Raw genomic sequence first — 22496 nt, 5'->3', positions numbered from 1 at the left:
GTAATAATCCGTGTAGCTATTCAGTAATTGTACGCAGTAAATATCCGTGTGTATATATACAAGGATTTCTAAACCGTGACAGCCTACGCGGCGGGAAATCCGTGTAGCTCGCTTGTTTATGTCCGTGTATAATCACTTATTCTGTAGTAGTGTACTCAATTATATATCACGAGGAGAGCTAGAAATAACTAAAAATAAATTTTTATGTACAGAAGGATGAGTATAAATTTTATCAATTTAAAAAATTCACAGTTGAATGATCAAAATTTCATTTTGGAAGCCGTGTCAAGCAATAAAAATTTTATACTTTGAAATTTTCAATAGTTGACAGTAAAAATTCCACCTTGAAATTAATCCGTGTCAAGCCAAGAAAATAAAATAATTATTGGATCAGTATAATTTTTACTAATTTTTCTATGCATAAAAAAATCATAGTATTTTTTTTTCTTATTTTATAATATTTTCAGTGAATAAAAAATTTCTCCTATTTATTTGTATCCTAAGTTCTTCTCCCTTTTTTATTATCTCAAGGAAATGTTGTTAGTGCACCAACTAAATTTATTAATAAAAAATGAGCTCTTTTGATAACAATGAATAAATATCAAAATGAATAAAATATCTTAGATATTGATATTTAATTAACAAACCTCCTTTCTAAAAAAATTTGTCGTATACGTGGCAGAATTATTCTCAGTTGTGGATCCGGATATACAACATTGCTTTTATAAGAACCGGATCCAATTGGTAGAGATTTTCTTTTTGAAAATAAAACACCAAGACAAATTTTTCTTCACACAAAATTTGGTGTAACTGACAGCATTTGAAAATTCTAAATTTCTAATTACATAACATTTTTTTTTAAATATTTGGATTATGATCCTTGTGAAAACAAAAATTCCTGGATCAAGACAAAGTGTTTTTTTTTCCATCATGACATATATATATAGGCTGTGGCTAATTTGCTGCCGGCAGCATTTCTGCCGGCGGTGCTGCCACTGTTTTTTATATTTTTTGATGTTCAAACGACAAATCTAAACCGTTAGATGTTTAATCTATATTATAATCTACTTGGAGACCAAATTTTACATTTTTTGGAATTTTTTTACTATATATTAAGCTGGTTTGAAAACCAGCTTAATATATAGTAAAAAAATTCCAAAAAATGTAAAATTTGGTCTCCAAGTAGATTATAATATAGATTAAACATCTAACGGTTTGGATTTGTTGTTTGGACATCACACGGCTAAATATAGCCCCGGCAGCACCTCTGCTGAAATGCTGCCAGCAGCAATTTAGACAGACCCTATATATATATATATATATCAAAGAAATCATCAACAATAATCCCACATATGATTATTATCCAGCCAAGCCAAGCAAAAGGAATTATCATAATTAGCGATATTATTATTAATGGAGTTATTCTCAGTACTGAACAGCAGAAAGAGAGAAATACATTTCTTGACAAAAATAGAACAAACAGCATGCAAACAAAGCATAAATTAAACTTAGACTCATAACCAAACAACAACATTGCTTTTATAAGGGCTTCTTCTTCCTCAGCTGTTTAATCAAAAAAAATAAAATAATAATTGAACTAAATCATTGACAACAAAAACTCAAAATGAAATGAAATAAGAAAATGGCAGCAATGACGTACCTGGTTGCTGTGACCGCATTTCTTCTTGCGGCAGTTAATAGCCCTCGGATGCAGACGGGCGTAACAACTGCGACATGACAAAAACAACAACAAAATATTGAAACATAGTATATCTATCTCGGTTAACAAATTATTTTTTCTAACTAATAACTGTAATTTGAAATTAATTTTCCTCTCAAGCTAAAGCTAATTCATGTATACTTCAGATTGGTTTCAGTTATGTTATTATCTTGTATACAAATAAAGCATATTGTTCTTCTGCCAAAACATTACCAGCAAATCTTATATAGTACTGCTGGTGCATGACTACCATTCAGCACATAATTACTAAAGAAACTACAATTAAGAAATTTAATAAAATAAAAAGAATAAGGCATTACATGCGGCAGATCATTTTGTCAGAATTGTAACTTTGAGCAACTTTTAGTAGTGTCGGCGGAACATTAGGCAAACCGCCACGACCTCCGCCCCTCAACCTCAGCACCAGGTGCAGTGTCGACTCTGTAATGTTAGTTTTCCATTTTTTTATGTTTGCTTCAAAGCCCTCAATAAAAAAATAAGGGACTAAATTGAAAATAAAGAACTACAATATTACCCTTCTGGATGTTGTAATCAGCAAGTGTGCGGCCATCCTCGAGTTGCTTCCCGGCAAAAATCAGGCGCTGCTGATCTGGCGGGATCCCTAAAACACCGAACACCGATAACACCAAGTCAGATATAATTCATCAAAACAATTTTTAACATCAGCATGGAACCATGACAACTAAAAGATGTAACTTCCAGAGATATACAGTAAGTGTTATGCTAACTAGCACAAAGTTATTTTATATTTTTACTAAACATATTAAAAAGGTTTCAACAGCTTATAATTTATAAATTAAACAGAGAAAAATCAGAGGCAAATGCAAAAAAGTACTGCAACTTGAACTCTTAAAGGGGAGAATTTAATCTAAGAAACAGATGCACATGTACACACCTTCTTTGTCTTGGATCTTAGACTTGACATTGTCGATCGTGTCACTGCTCTCGACCTCGAGCGTGATCGTCTTTCCAGTTAGGGTTTTCACAAAAATCTGCATTTTTTTTTTCTCTGTTCTCCTTCTCTTCTTGAAATTGTGAGGTTATGCAATTAATTCGGCTGTTTTATATAGAAGATCACCACCGCCTCAGCCACCAGGGCATCCAATTTTCTTATTATTGTGAAATGACGATATTACCCCTAGAATTGGCGGTTATGTTTTTCCTGGTTCAATTAAAAATTGTCTCTATGAAGGTTATGATTATATATATTTCCTTAATATGTGAAGTTTTTTATATTGCCAATCATTTTTTGACATATGATCTGTATATATATACGCACCCGGATTAATTGTTTTACATTTGTAAGAATTGAACTATTAAAATATTTTAATAATATTTATAATTCTATTGTTTAATATGTTTTATGCTGTATATATAGATTTAGATTCTACCTTCAGGTGTGCTGCTTTTATGTATTCTTTTAAATGAATAAAAATTTAAGAAGGATTTAAATGCATTCTTGTACAATAAATTTGAAAAATAATTAAGGAAATTACCGTTTGTTTGGAAACCAAGTTTTCTATTTATTTTTATTTTTTAAGCTTGCTTGGAGTCCAAGTTCCTAGATACACGCATGCGTTGCACGTGACTATAGACAGAGACCTATTAAATGTTTGTTTGCAGTCCAAGTTTCCTGCTCCGGTTATTTTAAGAAAATAGGAAAAAAATTTGGTGTACTCATAAATTAATGCATTCAAAAAGTTATGGGCGCTAAGTGGCTGCAGTGAACCATGATAAAATAATATTTTTATCCGATAATTTTATTTGAAGAAAACCTATTTCCTAAAAAAAAGATTTGGTGATTGGAAGAACTGAATCCGATTTAAATGTTGCTGGTATAAGAACTGAATCCGATTAAAAAAAATAATAGTATGTTGTTGTACGAGACAGTTTCTTTCGGGACAAAAAAAAAATTATCTAATGTTCGTATTATTATAAGCACGGTCACTTTTTTGTAATTTGGCCCCGTTTCCCCCAAATTGATACTTCTAGCTTAAAAACCAGGAATAACATAACCGCCTGCAATTATATTAATAATATAATGTTTAAATAATAATTATTAAATTATATTATTAATAACATAAGCGTGTTTTAATAACATAAAGCCTGTAATTATATTAAACTAATTAGTAAATAATAAATTAACGTTTAAATATATTTTTCTTGTATCATGAATACAAAACGTGTACAGATTTTAATTTGTACGTTATTTTTTCTTAATTTAGTAAAACGGATTTGATAATGGGAAATTTTAATCATAAACTGTGTGTACCCAAGCAAAACCAAAATTCAACCAAATTCTCAAATAATCATCATCCCAAATATTATCATGCTAAATAAAGAAAATTGACAATTAACATCATAAAAACCATATTGCTAATTCATGTCTAGTGACAACTGACCAAAAAGATACAAGATTTGTTAATGTCTAAGCAAAAACATAACACAAACAGCTTCCTGCTACACTTTTAACTAAACTCTCTTAAAACAAAAACAACTCCATAGAACTGTAAACTCTCTTAAACCAAAAAAACAACTCCATAGAACTCTGAACTCCCTTAAACCAAAAACAACTCCATAAAACTCTGAACTCAAAAGAAAGGCTTCTTCTTCCTCAGCTATTCAATAAAAAAATGAAGATAATTTATTAGAACCAAAAACTCAAGGTGAAATGAAATATGTAAAGAAAGAAAATGGCAGCAACACCGTACCTGGTTGCTGTGACCGCATTTCTTCTTGCGGCAGTTAACAGCCCTTGGATGCAGACGGGAATAACAACTGCGATTTGGTTAAAACAGATAAAAGGAATAATTAATATAACAACAAAATAGACTTTGATGCTAAAATTACAATTCTTTTCTTTGGTTATTCTGTAAAATTATTTCTTGTGTGCTTCTTAATTGGTTAATGTGATTCATACATTATGACTGGTATATATAATAGTTCATCTGGAAAAACAGGGTTATATAATTAGAGAAAACAGAATCACTACAGTAAGTACAATTTGGAAATTAACAAGAAAAGAAAATAAAATTTAGTTCAGAGGAATACATGCGGCAGATCATTTTGTTGGAATTGTAATCCTGTGCAATTTTGAGCAGTGTTGGGGCAACCCTAGGCAAACCGCCACGACCACCGCCCCGAAGCCTTAGCACCAGGTGCAGTGTCGACTCTGCAATTTTACAATATCTTCATGTTTGCTTAAAAGAAATTTAATAAAAACTGAGGTCTAAATTGTAAGATTGAACTGCAGTTATACCTTTCTGGATGCTGTAATCTCCAAGTGTGCGGCCATCTTCAAGTTGCTTTCCAGCGAAGATCAGACGCTGCTGATCTGGTGCAATCCCTAGAATACCAAACACCAGTAAAAAAAACCCAATGAGATGATTTGTATTCATCCACAACAGAATAATTTATTTATCAATCAAACACCAGTAACATCAAATTATTGTTCAATTGAGATCAATTAGTTGATCAATTGAACTAATTAAGTCCAGTGTGTGCATAAATCACAATAAAATATGAATAATGTCATGAAAAAATTCCAAGTATTTGCAAATACTAGTCTAAAACTAAATAATTTTAGGTTTTCTCTTAATTACATTCTCTGTGAAAATAAGAATTCGTAGTACTGGTGTTACAAATTGAAGAAAAAAAATCAAAATAAGTAAAGCCTGGATGACTAAAATATTTCCTTTTCATAGATATGCAAAAGCAAAAGGCTAAGAAAACATCTAAAAATCAATTGATATTCACAGATATACAATAAGTGCTAACTGCTAGGTAGCACAATAGATTTAAACTAACAAAACATGAAATAGTTATAACAGAGCAACATCAGAGGCAATCAATAAGCACCTTGCAAATGCAAAAAAACAGAGAAGATAATTCAATCTAAGAAGAGATGCAAATATATACCTTCCTTGTCTTGGATCTTAGCCTTGACATTCTCAATCGTGTCGCTGCTCTCGACTTCGAGCGTGATTGTCTTTCCGGTTAGGGTTTTTACGAAGATCTGCATTTTTCTCTCTTTCTCTCCTTCTTTCTCCTTTGAAAATTGTGATTTTGTGCAATTAATTTGGGGAGTTATATAGTAGGGACCAAGCACCGCCTCATCCATTAGGTTATCCCGGTTTGTTTATTATTTGCAATTACTATATTACCCCTTCGATATTCCCGGTTTGTTTTTTAGTACGTATCCTCTGAGATATCTCAACATTTGCGTGACCGACGTGTCCGGTGCCTATTCGGTGATAACGCAGGGGGCCTGTATTATTGTACTTTGAGATTCGTGTGCATCATATTTAAACTGTTAAAATTTTCCGTAAAGTCACGCAAAGTTTGAGATATCTCAGAGGATACGAATTCTTTGTTTTGTTTTTTTGGTTCAGTTAAAAACGAGAGAGAAGTAGGTCCGATGGGAATTGGACCTACTTTTAGGTCCAATTAGTTCTTTCACCGTAGGATTAGCATTAAGTTCTGTGCTCACGGAAATTGATACAGAAAGCATGAACTTTAATTCGGAGAGCACAAATCTTGATGCAATCGGATGGTTATTACACCATCGAACTAAAGTAGGTCCGATGGGCACGGAAGCTAATCTGAATTCGTTTAAAACCGCCTCTGTTATAGATAATCTTACAAAAAGTGATGCCAGCTGGCGTTTGTGTGGAGTCCAAGTTCCATGCTCGGTTAACTAAAGAAAATACCCAAATTGGCCCTGGGTTCATGCATGCGTGGCGCGTGATTATTATTAGATATTTACTGCTTAATTGTTTGGAACTCAAGTTTTCTACTACGGTTATTTTAAGAAAATAAAACAATTTTTATGTACAAAAAAAGGTTTATTGTTATTTAATATAATGGTCTAATTGAATTATTATGGACATAATATACTTTTCTTATCCAATAAATAAATTTAATAAAAAATAAAATTATATTAAGCGGACCAAAACTTAATTGAATGGGAGAAAATTATATCCACCATATCTTTGGATAAACTTTTTTTTTTCTTCCATTACCACACATTTGTTTACTTCAATTAAGACTTACGAGATCTATTATTATTGTTACGTAAAATCTTTTTGCTACAAAAACATTGAGTTTTGATTCGGACTGAACTGATTAAAATTCTAATTGGACGGTTCTGATCCAAACTTAAATTTTTTTTTTAATTCTAGCGATCTGAATTAATTTACTCAAGTCTACGGTCTTCTATGTGCTTGCAGATCAAATTTTATATTTTGCTGAATTTTTTTACTATTTATTAAGATGGGTACAAAAATTCAACAGTCTGAATATAGCGATTTTGTTAAATACTTAATAAATAGTAAAAAAATTCCAAAAAATGTAAAATTTGATCTGCAAGCACATTTTAACATATCCATTAAGTTGAACGGTTTGGATCAACCGTTTGGACTTTAAAAACTTTGAAAATGCACGATATTATCCGATGTCACCAAAAAAGGGTGTCATCCGATTCCTCCTCTTATAAATTTGTTACCCAAAATAGTACAAAAATAATACTGTTCGGTATTAATCAACTCTCGAGATGCAAGTTCCATGGTCGATTAATTTAAGAAAATACCGAATTTGCCCATTGGTGAATGCATGCATCGGAGAATTTTTTATCTGTAGAAAATATTAAAAAAGTAGAAAGAGAAATAGAAAGAGTATGGTTAGAATTTTATGAGTCGAAAGACTGATAAAATTCATATCGATTAAAAAATATGTTAACTTTTGATTGGTAAAAATTTCACCGATCCAACAAACTCATGTTGTTTTCTTTTGACATAGTTTTTTATACAATAAAAAGTGGAGCCTACACTATTTAATTAATATAAAAACTAATTTGTGACATCATTTTCGTCGGTACAATATGGGCTAAACTTTTGTATCTATATGAATAAGAAAATAAAAGATAAAGTTTCGATCGGTACACAATTTACCGATCTTTCTATGTATAACAAAACAAGCTTACTTTTTTAATAATTTCTACCAAAAAAAAATCCTTCATATGCATCGCGCGTGGTTATTATTAGATAATGTAGATGCTTGTTTGGAAATTGAAACCGAAGTTTTCTACTCCGGTTATTTTAAGAAAATGAAGAAATTTTTATTTATATTATTATTAATTCAAAAAAAATATAGTACATCAACTATTATGGTCGAATTGAAACATATATGCATGATGAGCATAATACAGTTTTTTTAAATAATAATTTTATTTAATAAAAACTAATAATATATTAAATGGATAAAAAATTAATTGATTGGCAGATAATTATATGCACAATATCTTTACATGGAAGATCTTTTTTCCTTCCAGTATCACGCATTGTTATATGAAATTAATAATCTTTAATTTTGCTACAAAAATATAACGAACTATGACTTTAAAATTATGAATTTAAAGCACAGCAAATATATTATGAATCATTAAAATATTACGTGTTTTGATTTTTCACGGAAAATTTTACCTTTTACTTCTTTTCTTTGTCGATTCCATCTAGTGCGTAATGGGCATACCATTTCATTAGAGGTGCAAACGGGTCGGATAATATCCATTCGAATCCGGATCCGGATTTGAATTTTTGCGGATTCGGTTATTCGAATACGGATAGTTTCTGATACGAATGCAAATACATATATATTTTATTCATGCAGATTCGGATTTGAATTCAGATACGGATACGGTTTTGGTTTTGAAAATTCGGATAATTATCCGTATCCGTATATAATTAATCCAGAGGAAGACTACATGAGATTTTCATAAGGCATAATTTTTGCGCAGCTCTGATGATCTTTTTGACACACAAACGAGACAACTAAAGAGAAAAACCACATACAATTTTTACTGCACTACTTGTATACGCTTTCAGTGATAATTCTATCTTAGATCTAATTTATAAATGAATTATTAATTTCTGATAGAAATTAATTTTAAAAAATGAAATCATAATGTTTATCTGAATTTCCAGCAGAAGAGAGACTCTTTAGTATTCATCAGGATTTTGGTTGGATATATGGTCCGATCCAAATTTAGAAGTTTGTGTTACATTAGCGATCTGAATTCGGTTAATCAAGTCGATCGATCTCCAGTATTAATTCTTGTACTGGAGAACATCACTGCTCGGAATGGGCCCACACTTTTCCAGGATAATGCGTTCGACGCGTTTGGGCCTGAGGACTGGGCCCAGGGAGAAAATTTCATGCGTCCTTTATTTTTATCAAGTATAAACAAGAAACCCATCCAGTTCTTTGGATTAGTGGATGGAACAGCTGATTAAAGGCTGGATGCGTCCAGTCCACTCTTGCTAGGCTTGCTTGGTCATGCCTCGTGGATCGTTTGGGGTAAAGATTTTAACAGAGCAGTTTCGGCTTCATACAGTGCACAGACCATTTGTTATTAGTTATTTATTACGATTCTAAAGGCCGTGTGCTGCTCCCCCGAGATTTTTTAAAAATACCCAAAAAATAAATCTGGGGCGCGTATTTTTTATGGGGGGGGGGGATAATAATTCCGGGGCGCATATTTTTTATGCGGACTGGGTATTTTTAAAATTCCAGTTGGACCCTGATTATTTTTAATAAAATAATTTTTTTTTTATATTTTTAAAAAACTCGGGCTGCTCCCATACTCCGCATTTGTACTGCTATTTTTTTTTTTTATTATAGCCCATTGGTCTCACACAAACACACATCGAACCCACTTCTCCTGTGGGAGAGTGGGGTATCTTACCAGCTGCCCTAGGCAACGGTAACTTGTAGTGCTATAACCATTTGTGGGCTTGTAGCGCACAGACTTGTGTCGACTTGATACACCTAACTTTTGAGGAAATAAAGCTGCTATGATTCATAGGAATTGCAGGACTCTGTTATTCTAAATCCAAAGTTTTTATTTGTTTTGAGATTCGTGCATCAAAACTTCTTTTATTGAGATTTGTGTATTTAAAAAAAATTAAAAGGTTTGATTTGGAATAACAGGACCCTGCAATTCCTTTGGATCGCAGCAGATTTATTTCCAACTTGTGAACCGTTCAGCACGAATTTTAAAGCAACTCATTTTCTGCTAAGCTAGAGTATAGATTTGAACTACACTACAAGGAAAGAAAAATTTGAAGTCCAAAATAACACTTTTAGTAGGTCCATTTTATAAACTTGAAAGAAAGAGACATAAATTTTAGATTGTCACTGAAGTACTAATTAAATTATTTATTTCCGTTTTTTTCGTTGTGGAGAAAAAACATGAAGCCTCACATGAGTTTGAACATTTTAAATTTTTACACCTCATTTTTTTTTTAGAGTTTTCCCAAGCAAGTTATTAACGGTTAATATATATACATTTATTTTCCACAGTTTATGTTTTGCAATTCATAATCTAGATCTTATATATACATTTATTAATTTCAAGCAAACATTAGCTCTCGATTTAAACATTTATTATCGACACATGTTTAAATCGAGAGCTAATCTAGATCTTATATATACATTTATTATCGACGGTAATTTACCATGAAATCTCGGGATTAGTTGTAGCGTGATTTAAACCGAGATAATTTTCTCGAGTTCCCAAAATTATTTTATTACTGTTGCTATTTCGAACACCCGCTTTCTTTCAAAATTATATTATTGTAGTGAACTTGATCAGACCAAGCATTAATTTAATTAAGTGTTTGATTTAATTAAGCATGCGCTTACAATTAGACACATCAATACAAGCTTATTGAAGTACAAGAAAGCATAATTTCTTATTCTCTATTACCACGCTTTTGCATTGGAGCTGAGAATAATGAGATGTAGGAGAGATGGGCATCGGTTACTTATAGAAATCATATACAATCTGGGGTTTCTAAGTTTACGAGAATCATAAAACTTGGTTCACTTCTAATTATTTCGCTTGTGAATTAAGCAAAAATAAATGGTTCAGTAATATACATGTTAGATGTATTTGACAGCAGACATTTCTTTTACCTATTTGGTAAGCCTTTTGAAGCAAGCCAGAAACTGTAATTAATTATTAGTAATTAATTAGGTTCCATTCAACACTGGTACAAGCCAGTATTCTTGCCAAGGTACTATATATTCTCATTAAGAAATTTCACTATATATGAATGACCATATAAGGTGCATATTTCTGTCAATTCAGTCTAGTTATTTGCTACAACCAGAGAATTCATATAATTACGACATGCACCATGCACCATATATATTACAAATAATAGACTATCTCCCAACCAAAATAAAATGTGGAAGCAAAACACAAGTGATCACTGATAGATATTACCATCTGACCAAATCAATAACTCTTAAAATTCAGAATTGATATCTTGAAAAGTTATTTTTAATGGTAGCGCGCGTGTTGTAACTCAGGAGGCAGGTGGAGCTGTATGTTGCCATGTACTTTGAGGTATGTAAGCTTTGGCATAACCCCCTGTGCCACCGTCAAATCCTTGATGCCCCGATCATCCACTTCCAAGTATTGTAGGACAGGGAATCCTTCTGAACAGATTGTTGAACCCGAGTTATTCAACACATGTTCTCTTAAGCAAAGTTTATTTAGGCTCTTCAACTTTCCAAGCTCCTGCATTGGATTTTGCTCGAGTCGGGACCTAATAAGTGTCAATTTAACGAGGTGTGGTGGAAACAAACTGGCCTCTAAGGTAACATTGTTTTTCAAGGACCATGTCCCTTCCAAGTACAACGATTGTAAATTCTGATAATTCGGGAGTGCTTTAGGGTAAACAATCTCCATTGGGAGATCACTCTTTCCTTTGATTCCTAGGGAGACTAGAGAAGGCAACACTTGAAATAGATTGGTCATTGTAACCCAATTTTCAGAAGAATTCCCAACAACCTAATTTACACAGGTTGTATAAATGGGGCAACTTTTTATCCCATTCTCTCATAGATGATACCCATTGCAAGGTCTGAAGATTTCTTAGGTTAATTGTTGATATCGGTCCATCAAGAGAGCCGCAATCACATAGTACATGCCTCAATGTACCAATTGTCCATATAGCATTAGAAATTTTAGCTATAGTTCCTCGCACATCTAGGGTTTCAAGAGTTTTCATACGACTAAAGAAATGTGAGGAGATATCAATGTGCATATTGCAGTTTCTAGACCCCAAGTATTTTAGGTGCATCAGCTTATCTAATTCTTTGACCAGGTCACGAGTATAGCTGGTGACACCCACAACTTCTACAACTCTAAGTAGCTTAAAATTAGAGCACTTGGGTAAGTGAATGCCGAATAATAGTAAAGAACGGATATTTGGACCTACATATTCCTCAACCTGTGGCAGTAAAATAAATTTAAGGGGTGAATTGCTCTGTTGGGATTGAAACGAGAATTGAAGCGAAGCACGTCGGATTCTTTTCTTGGGCTGGTTGAAATCTAATTCTTGCGAGAAAACCGTAACAAAGTTTTCTAGGCCAGCTTCATGCATTGCTAAGTTACGGAGAAGATCATGCACTTGGCAGCACTTGATTGAACCATTCATGCATCGGCTTGATACTTGAATCATACTCCTAAATTAATTTTGGTTTATAAACAAGTCAGGAAAAATGAAGGTATTGCATTCATAATAAAGGTTTTTATATATATATACGTTTATCCTAGCTAGAGTTATTAGTTTGTAATTGAAATATAAAATTAATATCTGCTGAGTATTGAGATGCATGTACTAAATTAAAACATACTGTCGTGTTTAATGATGCACTGCTATGTAATGAGGTTGGAGACTAGATAACAAATATAAAAGTAAGCAGGAGGTAATCAGTATATAGTTTCCAGGCTTAGATGTCAGTAAATAGTGTCCAGGTTTATAAGCCAGGTAATTGGGAAATGACGTTGTAAATCATTTCAATTGAACACATACAGGGGCAGCATCTGCCAACATTCTAAAAATAAAAAAAGACTAGTATATATATTGACATTGATCATATGTTACCTATGTCACCTACAATAGACATAAAATGATTGGTCTCTGTGTGTTGCTTGGGATTTCTCTGAGAATGAAGAGAAATGAGAAGAAACAAAGATGGAGAAATTAAGGATAAAATGGGTAATTTATCAACTTTAAGTTTTATCAGAAAATTTATTCAAAATCAATAAATTGAGTAACTTTGTGAGTTTTTTAACTTTAAAAGGGAAAAATTTGATATTATGAATTTCAGAGGGGGGAATACATATTTTTTTTTTGGGGGGGGGGGGGGGGGGGGGGGAGGCGCTTGTGTTCACACTCTATATAAAGAAATTTGCTAATGTGCACATGGTAGAAGGTTTTCGAGGAAGAAGCTATTTATTAATTATAGAATAAATCATAAAACTAGAAAGAGGTGTTTGTTACTTGTGATAACATGTAAATGAACTTACTTTATTCTGGAAAAGGATTGATCTTGCAGTAAAGAGTATTAATAAGGCCTTGTAACTTATTTTCTTTCGTCTTATACTCCATTAATTTCGCTCGATCTTTTGGTTTGTTTTTTTATATCTTTTAATGGAAGATCTCTAATTCTACTCTATTATAGACAAAATTGGTCTATTATAAAGTATATACTTGAAGTGGCCTTTGTGAAGTATTTAGTTTGTGACCAAAAAGTTTGCAACATTTATCAAATTGCATAAATGCATGATAAATATTAAGGTAAAAAAAATAAAGAAAAGAAAAAATTATAACCTTTGAAAAAGTTGCTCAAGACAATCCTCGGCTGTTTCCTCCATTGTTTTCCTCTCTTCCTGTGGTAGAAACCCCTCTGCTACCCACATTCTGATCAAACGTTTTGCAGAGATTTCATAGTCTTCAGGAAAAGAAGCAAGATAAAGGAAGCATGCCTTGAGATAATAAGGCATATCTTCGTAGCTCATTGCCAAGACTTGCATACAATCCTTGCCGTCTGAGTGCCAATTCATTGTTCGTAACACTCTCTTCCACACAAGATAGGAATTCTCTTTAGTCGAAAGTATACCGCCTATTACTATCAAAGCCAGAGGTAAACCCCTACATTTCTTGGATAGTTCCTCTGCCAGCTCAAGGAGATCGCTAGGGCATTTTTCACCAGGTTCTTGAAATGGAAAAGCCTTTTTGAGGAGAAGATCTAGGCTTTTCTTATCATCTAACAAGTTGAGTTCATATGGTGGCATTTTGCAGTCAGCGGATTTAGCGACATTGATAAACCTGCTAGTCATTAGAACACGACTCCCGTTCATGACATCAGGCAATGCATCTTTTAGTTGATACCAAAGATCTATTTCCCACACATCATCAAGAATGATCAGATATCTTCTGTTACTTAGTTCTCTTTTGATCTCGCTGATTAAATGTCCCACATCTTGGTTCTCCACTTTAGACTGGTGCAACATCTTTCTCAGGAGTTCAGGTAGATTGAACTGCTCAGCGATTGATAGCAGAATCTTTCTCAAGAGATCAATTAGACTGAACCGTTGAGAGATTGATAACATTATATGATATTCGAACTTTGCCCTCGCACTGGATATACAAAGCAAAGAAGATATACTATTAGATTTTGAACAATAATCATCGCTGCAACAATGTATTACTAAGGTCTCAGCCATTCTTGAGTAATAAATTAAAGAAATAGTTGTATCATTTTGTTGAAATTAAAGAATCAGGGAATAACTAGCAAAATATGAAAATCTGGGAATATCGATTGTACCTTCCTTAAATTATTTGAATTGTTGTATTATTGTAATCAGTTGACATATGCATTTAGTAAATGGCTTGGAAGGTAATATTAGGAAACACGCCAACGACTCTTTTGTCTTATGGCCTATCATAAGGCATTGTATTGTGGCTTGAAATAACAATCATAAAACAATAAAATTGGTCTTTTTTATTCTCAAAATTCAATATGGTATCAGAGTAGGATTTGATCTTGATGGACGAATCAAAAAAAAAAAAAAAAGAAGAAGAAAAAAGAGTTAAAAATAAAGGTTAGATATGAAATTCAATGGCACTCTTTTATCCGTTTACCTGACCTGTACCGTATTCGATAAGACGGGTATAGATAAGATTTATCTTTCGTAAACTTATCAGGTACGGGTGAAGATTTTTTGTTTTCATTATCAAAACGGATAAGAATGCGGGTAAAGCCTATTCCGTACCCATTACACGATCAAGTAATTATAAAATAAATAAAAAATATATATATTATATTAATGAGCAATGAATACCCATTTTTCAACTACTATAGATAATTGTGTTACACTTAATTAACCATTAAAATACATAAATAAATTCCAGCAAATGCCAAAGTGAAGACTTTTAAAACACGTATATATGTCTGAAATGAATATATTTTAATGTTATATTTAGGAAATAATTATAATTACTCGTTATACATCCGCTACCGTTTCATTATCCGACAATCATAATGGATAAATATAGTGTACGAATAAGATAATTTGTAGCGGATAAAAGTAAAGTACGGATATGAACAATTTATAACGAAAATAGATATGAAAATGCTTCCACTCGATCTTTATCGCACCCGTTGACACCCCCTACACTAGCTAGCTAGCTTAATATAAAAAAGTGCGGTTTAATTGGACTCATTCTTATTTCTTAAAAATAAATATCTACTTTTTTTTTCGAACCCTATGTATATGTTTTATAGCGACTTAAATTATTAATTACTCTAATTATAACTTAGATTAGTAAATATTACCTGTAATATTGTGAAATGTTGTGTTATATTTTTCAAAAACTCATTGAATAGAGTGTAAAGTCAAATGGTCAAAAAAATAAAAAATAATATATTAAAATTAACTTATGAATCTTTATTTTTTTTACCACTTGACATTATATTGACTAAATGAATTCAAAATTTGATAATATATGTATGTAAATGTATTGCTCATGAAATAGATCAGTTTTAACAATTTAGATTTGTCATTGAAGCATATTCAATAGATTTTTAAAAAAGTAGCACAACATGTCATTATGTTACAAGTAGCACACTAGTGTTATTTTAATAATTATTATTATAACAGAGTAGAACTAGGGTATTCTTAAGATCACCAAGTTCTTTTGTGAACTCAAGTCTAAAACCATCGATCAGCTTCAAACAACGAATCCAGACAGTTAAAATCTGTCTACCTTACGAGTGATGCGTCTACATGTGAAAATTTTGAACTTTCGAATTAATTTGGTATAAAGTCAAGCGGTGAAAAAACAACAAAAAATGAATGCATTAAAATTAATTTATTAACCTTCTAATTTGGACCACTTGACTGTATACTAAATTAATTCAAAAGTTCAAAATTTTCACATATAGACGCATCACTCATAAGGTAGACGGGTTTCAACGGTTCCGATTCGTCATTTGAAGCTGATTCGATGGGTTTTAGACTTCAGTTCACCAAAAAAAACTCGGTGAACTAAAGAACACACTAGTTCTACTCATTATAACAACTTAGACTTGTCTTAATATTATTATTGTTGTTGTTTTTGTTGTTACTGTTACCTTTATTATCTATCTCATTAAAACATACTACAAGAAAAGAAAATATGCACTTGCCTTTTATATATCATATGTGCAAGGGTAGTCTTTCCCAGACCACCAGTACCCACGATGGTTATGACGGCTCGCCTAAGTGTTTTTTCAGGATGTAGCAGCTTCAGAATATTTTTCTTGTCAGCATGCAGGCCTATCACTTCAGTTTCGTTGAATTCTTGATAAGTAGCTCGCCGAAAAGGTAGTACGATCGCTTCTCCCTTGCCCTTATCTTGTAGTGGTTCGATTCCATAGTCGACTCTGCTCTTAGAAATCTCTTCAAGCTCTTTTTGGATCTTCTCCAGCTCAGTACCAAGCTTGTGGAGGACCGGCACCCGCATGGGCTTGTGGCGCCACTGTTTGAACTTCTCCAAAAAGTTTAGATCTTTATGGCGGTTATCTTCGAATTCTAGAAAGAACGTGTCTGTTGCATCCTCGATGCGGTATGCCACATCACGAAGCTCATTCAGCCAGTTTTGTACCCTCGCATCTCCTTTTCGTTTCGAGTCTGCATCTCTCAAGCAGCACTGGATTCGGCTTAGCTCACGCTGCACCAGCTTGACATTCTTCGCAACCCCACCCAAGAGCTCTATTTCTTTGTCGATGATATTGGCAAGCTTGCCCAGCACAAAATTTAAAACCGCCTCAGTCATTTCATTCTCTCGGTCTCTCTTTTGAGGGAGAAGATGATTATAGGTGCCAAGCAAAATAATAGTTCACGGAGAAGATCTGGTGTTGACTCAGAGGGAGAGAAATAAGGTGTGGGAAAGATAGGTTAGGTGTTGACTCAGAGGGACAGGAGATAAGATCCGGTGTTGTGATGTGTGCTTGAGATCTTCCTATTTTATTATAATTTATTGTGTGTAGTTTTATTTATTTTTAGTATTTTTAAAAACAATTAAACATAATCAGTCACATTACATGAAAAAAGTTTTTGATCACATGATATAACTAAATAAATCATGACGTACTAGTTATGTCACATTACATTTTATTCTACCGCACCTTGAACTCACTCATCATTTGCTTCAGTATTGTAAAAAAATGTCTATTTAAGTCGATTAATCGGTTAATTAATTATTAATAGTAATCAAATTGTCACCGATTTTTCAACTAATCAGCCAATTATTTACAATTATAATTGATTATTCTTTATTATTCTCAATTAATTACTTGAGAGTTGGAACTTAAACATGTGGCCACGCTGGAAACCCGTTGGTTTGTCTAGTTGACCCATGGCATCCTTTGACCAGTTTACAATAATTAATTATTAGTTTTTCCAGCTTTTCTCGAGTAGATACACGAGTTAAATATATTTCTTAATAAATCAACACTACCAAAACTTGTGATAATTGCTCAGATACCAATCAAAGCTTTCATTATTAGTTGTTGGTTTTTTTTTTTCTTTTTTTAAAATGATAGTTGTCTGTTCTTGTTTTTTTTTTCTTTTTAAACTTTTTTTCTTCTTTTGAAAAATCGAAGTATAAATCCAACTGCCTAAATTGTAATCAACAAAAGCAAGGAAATTTACTTTTAAATTTAAATTTATTTGCATTTTTTTTCTCTTCAAATAGAATAAGAAAAAAAGAAAAGAGATATGCCCATAGGAAAAATAAATAACATATAGAAAAAATGTATAGAAAAAATATTTGAATATATAGAATGAGTTCATAATTTATTGTGAAAGAAAATGTAGTAATGATCTTATTAGAGGAAAAGATATGACGAACTTCATGTAGAGTGATTGCAATTGCTATAAAAAATTTATGTGGACAAAATAAAAGAGATAATAATTAATAGGTCTATAATTTATTCCGAAAGAGAAGGAAAGAGAATGTAGTAATGAACGGGCATGGACCTAAAAATATCAATAGGTCGGTTATTGGACCACAATACACTAATTATTTACATTATCTTATCTTAACAAATCAAGCATGCATGCATTAATTAATAATTGACCTAAATAAGCAATATAAGTAACAGAAAATTAGAAGAAAAGAAAAATATATATATATACATGACTAATCTTAGCAAGATAGAGAGGAGAAATACAAACTTCAAAGATCTCATAACACTCCTTGTGCGCAGAAATCAGACCAACATTCAATACACAGAGAGAGAAAGTATTAATTGATAAAAACAGCGCTGAATTTTTAAGTATAAATTCATGTAGCTCTCTCAAAGCTTTCTACACTGTTATTTAAATAACAATTCGTGTACAATTTCTACCTTTGTACACAGATTTTTAAGTATAAATCCGTGTAGTTCTCTTAAGGCTTTCTACACTGTTATTTAAACAACAATCCGTGTACAATTCCTACCTTTTTACACGGTTTTTTTCCAAACAATTCTACGTACATTGATTCTTTAATAAATATCTGTGTAGAAATCCTACAGATATTTTGGGCTTTCAAAAAAACCTATTTGGTACACGGTTTTTATATAAAATTGTCAAATATGTGTACGATGTGCAGTGTACGATGACCCTTTATGTAGTAGTGATATAGTACAAATCTGGTACTGATTAAAACATGATAAGAGTACATGACTGACAACAGCATGCTTCTAAATCAGAAACATAATAAAGTTCTAGCCAGAAGAAGTGAAAAACCTGATTTACATTGACAATATCAGAATAACATTAATTTCTGCAAACCGTTTAAATATTTAATCTTCTAATTCGCTTTGTTTTTCCTCCGCTTAGCGATGATATTACTTTGTTCTCTACTAGCATATATACAATCTTTACCATTCAAATACATACACGATACTTAAACATAAAAAATAATACAACAGTGCGAAAGCAACAATAAACAGATGAAGAATTAAAAGAAAATCTCGATCCTCAAATATTTTAATTGTCGAGACCACTTCCTCAACTAGTACTCAAACTCGTATAATAAATTAATAATAATCATTTTTGAGATAATAGTATCCCAAGCATATTCTAGTAGAAGAAATAGTTTATATCTCAACACTGTGTGTCACCACATACATTAATTTCTACACCGAGCATGTGTTACACCTCATTTTCATCTACATTCTCCCGGGTAATCTCCTCGAGTGACTTACCCTTTGTCTCTGGCACAAATAGGGTCATAACCAAACCCAAGAAGTTGGATGTGGCAAGCACAAATAGTGAGTTACGCAACCCAATGCCCTTCCTGTAGCCATGTTGTGGGGAATACTCTTGAGATGCATACTGGAAACCAAATGCACCAACTATAGCACCAGCCTTGCCACAAGCCGCTGAGATGCCATGGCACGTTGATCGGAGTCTTGCCGGGAATATCTCGGCTGGAATAATGAAGGTTGTCGCATTGGGACCAAAATTTGCAAAGAAGAATGTCAACCCGTACATGACCACGAAGCCAGTGTGGTGGCCTGGGGCAGTCCAGTTGCTGTAGGGAATTGCTAGGCCAAGCATGCATACAGTCATCATAAAAAAACCCATGAATTGAATCCAGAATCGACCTAGTTTTTCAATGAATGCAACAGTGAACCAGTAGCCAGGTACAGTACCGCAAAGTGCGAGGTATGTTTGGGCACAAGAAATGTGGTACACTTCCTCCAGGGCATTCATTGTCTCAGCCTTTGGGATCCAACCAACCTTGCTGAAAATGTCTTTTTGAAAGAGGTTTTGGCTGTAGAACGCAACGTCGAGGAAGAACCAGGTGGAGGTCGTCGCTATCAGGTGTAGTCCATGTCGTTTCGAAAATTGAGGGGAGAAGAGACCCCAAGTGTCCCTTCTTATGGCCTGATCTTGACCTGGCACCTTTTCAAAATTCTCTACAATCTCCATTTGGAGCACTTTTGACATGTCGGCGTTTGCTTTCTTGATGTTATTGGCAATGAGGGCAGTGTATCGTGCTGTTTCTGGCATCTGCATCCTCCAGTAATAGGTCAGTGCAGCTGGAATGGCACCGAACATGAGGATTATACGCCATGCGTAATCTGCTTCCAGGACAGTTGAGTTCACATGGTCCTCAGCATATGATGGAGCTTTGAACGCATTGTTGAATGCAGCAGATACGATCAGCGAGATGATGGAAGCAAACAAAATACCAAAGCCCTGCATAATTCCTCATCTAATCAGTGAGTATAACATTCTTTGGAAATTTGCATATAAAAACACTGGAGAGTGTTGAATAATGATCTCAGATTATATTTCATCATAGATCAAGGTATTTATGTAAAAGTGCAATAGGCACCTTAGAAGATAAATTCCAACGGTACACTACCAAAATAGCAAGCAATAAATGAGCTAACAGCTATATGCCTTGCAATATAAATAGGATCTTAAAATTGTAAAAACATATCACTTTCTCTTAATCTGATAACAGAATTTGAAATTCAAATTTGGAGTATTAAGTTTGAAATGGATTTTTTCAGTTATATGCGGGCAGCTCTCAAATGAATCTGTCTGACCGAATTGCTCAAACCCGCCATTTTTAGATGGTATAATTACATATACAGAGAAACTATTTCTCACAGATAAAAAGGGATCAGCTTTTAATTAAAGGGGCATCAAATAATTTGAAGAATGATTTTTTTCCGAGATAAAATTTGAAACTTCAATCCCAAAATACTTAACAGTGAATTCAAACGAATAAGAGAAAGTGACATTATTTAATTAGTTAAACTGATAATGCATGCATCTATTCATAATTGGAAAAGACAGGCGCCAAAAATGCAACCATTAATTAATTAAGATAGGTTCAATTAACCAACATCGTTTTAAGAGACATATAATTAATTATAATTTAAGGTCACGAATTTTTAAAATGTAGTTAGAAGATTTTTGTGTGTAAATTTAAAATTAAAATTTTAGTCCTATATATTCTTTATCTGAAAAAACATAGATATGTACTTCGGATAAAGTTCTAACAGCCAAGACATGAGCTTTAACATTTCTTTTGATCTTTTCTTCTTTATTTTTCCAAAAAAGTTACAACTGTCACGGCCTTCAAGAATAAAAGCTAAATGTCAGTTCTTACTTCAAAGTTCAAACCCAATAAATAAAAGCGCTTCAAAATTGTAAATGAGCAGTAATTAATGAGCATTTTGACGGATAAGGATTTTAAAAGAGTAGTTTTGGCTTCATACAACGCACAGACTACAAATCAAAACAGCACTACACAGGATGCGTGCTCTGCATGAAGCCAAATAGTTATGTTAAAATCTTTACCCCCATTTTGATGTACCTGCATGGCAAAGACAGCAGCGATGAAGGCACCCCGGGTCCTTTTGTTCGCATACTCCGACATAATAGTCGCCGAAAGTGGATAATCGCCACCAACCCCGAATCCAAGCCAGAATCGGAAGAAACATAGTGTCGCAATGACGCCCTTCGGCTTGTCACTGAACGAGAGACCCGATCCGAGTGAGCAAATCGTCATGAGGATCAGTGTGAAACCATACACGCGTTTCCTACCGACCCTATCTCCAAACCAACCGAAGAAGAGCTGCCCGGCAAGGGCACCGCAGAGGGCCACACTATTCACTGCTGCCGATACATTGGGCGGGAGGGTGCCGGGAGATTCAAAACTCGGGTCGGAGTAGTAAATACGTCCCAGGAGTTTTGTAATGAGGGAAATTGAGAAGAGATCATAGGCGTCGGTGAAGAAACCCATGCCGGCAATCACGATTGCGCGGAAGTGGTACCATTGTGTTCGGGCGACATCAAGGGTTGTCAAGACGTTCAGCTGTGGCCGTGCCATTGTTTGTGGCAGATGATTAACAGCTGTGAGACGGCAGTAGGTGTTGTTTAATGTCTTCATTCGTCTTCTTTATGATGTTACATCTTAGGAGGCAAGTTCTGATTAATTTAATTAATGGAATATGCTAGCATGCTATGCATAGCATAGAGCCCCTCCATGCAACGCCTTGGATTTCGACTTTTCAAAATTCTAACGGTCGATCCGAACCGTTCATCTTGTTCTCCATATTAATATGTGTTTGGGGACTAAATTTTACATTTTTTGAAATTTTTCTACTATTTTTTTAGATTTATTGAAAATCGCTGTTTTCAGCAAATCTGGACCATAAAAAAACAGCGATTTTCAATAAATCTAAAGAAATAGTAAAAAAATTCCAAAAAATGTAAAATTTGGTCCCCAAATACATATTAATATGGAGAACAAGATGAACGGTTCGGATCAACCGTTAGGATTTTGAAAAGTCGAAATCCAAAGCGTTGCATGGAGGGACTCTATGCTATGCATAGCATGCTAGC

The 22496-nt window shown here is 33.4% G+C and overlaps 4 protein-coding genes across 4 annotated transcripts; all 4 read right to left on the bottom strand.

The window, feature by feature from the left end:
- Positions 1 to 1395: 1395 nt before the first annotated feature.
- Positions 1396 to 2870, bottom strand: LOC144547895 (ubiquitin-ribosomal protein eL40z fusion protein-like). Its single transcript, XM_078296574.1, has 5 exons — positions 2637 to 2870; positions 2256 to 2342; positions 2041 to 2161; positions 1661 to 1727; positions 1396 to 1563 (listed from the first exon to the last, which is right to left on the bottom strand). The coding sequence occupies exons 1-5, from the start codon at positions 2737 to 2739 to the stop codon at positions 1540 to 1542; spliced, it is 402 nt and encodes a 133-aa protein (XP_078152700.1). The 5' UTR covers positions 2740 to 2870; the 3' UTR covers positions 1396 to 1539.
- A 1199-nt stretch (positions 2871 to 4069) lies between these two features.
- Positions 4070 to 5881, bottom strand: LOC144547894 (ubiquitin-ribosomal protein eL40z fusion protein-like). Its single transcript, XM_078296573.1, has 5 exons — positions 5660 to 5881; positions 5001 to 5087; positions 4793 to 4913; positions 4453 to 4519; positions 4070 to 4359 (listed from the first exon to the last, which is right to left on the bottom strand). The coding sequence occupies exons 1-5, from the start codon at positions 5859 to 5861 to the stop codon at positions 4333 to 4335; spliced, it is 504 nt and encodes a 167-aa protein (XP_078152699.1). The 5' UTR covers positions 5862 to 5881; the 3' UTR covers positions 4070 to 4332.
- A 5257-nt stretch (positions 5882 to 11138) lies between these two features.
- Positions 11139 to 16975, bottom strand: LOC144548178 (disease resistance protein RPP13-like). The gene is made up of 3 exons (XM_078296883.1): positions 16286 to 16975; positions 13426 to 14235; positions 11139 to 12274 (listed from the first exon to the last, which is right to left on the bottom strand). Exons 1-3 carry the CDS (start codon positions 16912 to 16914, stop codon positions 11578 to 11580), a joined length of 2136 nt encoding a protein of 711 aa, XP_078153009.1. The 5' UTR covers positions 16915 to 16975; the 3' UTR covers positions 11139 to 11577.
- Positions 16976 to 19280: 2305 nt separating this feature from the next.
- On the bottom strand, positions 19281 to 22037 carry LOC144547829 (putative inorganic phosphate transporter 1-3). The gene is made up of 2 exons (XM_078296513.1): positions 21466 to 22037; positions 19281 to 20333 (listed from the first exon to the last, which is right to left on the bottom strand). Exons 1-2 carry the CDS (start codon positions 21979 to 21981, stop codon positions 19281 to 19283), a joined length of 1569 nt encoding a protein of 522 aa, XP_078152639.1. The 5' UTR covers positions 21982 to 22037.
- Between the last annotated feature and the right edge of the window lie 459 nt (positions 22038 to 22496).

The sequence above is a fragment of the Carex rostrata genome, chromosome 32, assembly GCF_964058835.1.
Source record: "Carex rostrata chromosome 32, lpCarRost1.2, whole genome shotgun sequence".
Taxonomy (NCBI): Eukaryota; Viridiplantae; Streptophyta; class Magnoliopsida; order Poales; family Cyperaceae; genus Carex; species Carex rostrata.
The sequence above is the reverse complement of the archived record's forward strand: the minus strand, read 5'-3'. Positions and strand labels throughout refer to the sequence as shown.

Coding starts and splice junctions, on each gene's coding strand:
- LOC144547895 (XM_078296574.1), bottom strand. CDS start 2,739: ATGCAGATTTTTGTGAAAACCCTAACTGGAAAGACGATCACGCTCGAG. Junction 2,343..2,636: donor TAAGATCCAAGACAAAGAAG/GTGTGTACATGT, acceptor TCGGTGTTTTAG/GGATCCCGCCAGATCAGCAG. Junction 1,728..2,040: donor GACAAAATGATCTGCCGCAT/GTAATGCCTTAT, acceptor GTCATGTCGCAG/TTGTTACGCCCGTCTGCATC.
- LOC144547894 (XM_078296573.1), bottom strand. CDS start 5,861: ATGGATGAGGCGGTGCTTGGTCCCTACTATATAACTCCCCAAATTAAT. Junction 5,088..5,659: donor TAAGATCCAAGACAAGGAAG/GTATATATTTGC, acceptor TTGGTATTCTAG/GGATTGCACCAGATCAGCAG. Junction 4,360..4,452: donor AATGCGGTCACAGCAACCAG/GTACGGTGTTGC, acceptor TTTATTGAATAG/CTGAGGAAGAAGAAGCCTTT.
- LOC144548178 (XM_078296883.1), bottom strand. CDS start 16,914: ATGACTGAGGCGGTTTTAAATTTTGTGCTGGGCAAGCTTGCCAATATC. Junction 14,236..16,285: donor GCACATATGATATATAAAAG/GCAAGTGCATAT, acceptor TTGTATATCCAG/TGCGAGGGCAAAGTTCGAAT. Junction 12,275..13,425: donor CTTGAGCAACTTTTTCAAAG/GTTATAATTTTT, acceptor AAATTAATTTAG/GAGTATGATTCAAGTATCAA.
- LOC144547829 (XM_078296513.1), bottom strand. CDS start 21,981: ATGGCACGGCCACAGCTGAACGTCTTGACAACCCTTGATGTCGCCCGA. Junction 20,334..21,465: donor CTGCTGTCTTTGCCATGCAG/GTACATCAAAAT, acceptor GGAATTATGCAG/GGCTTTGGTATTTTGTTTGC.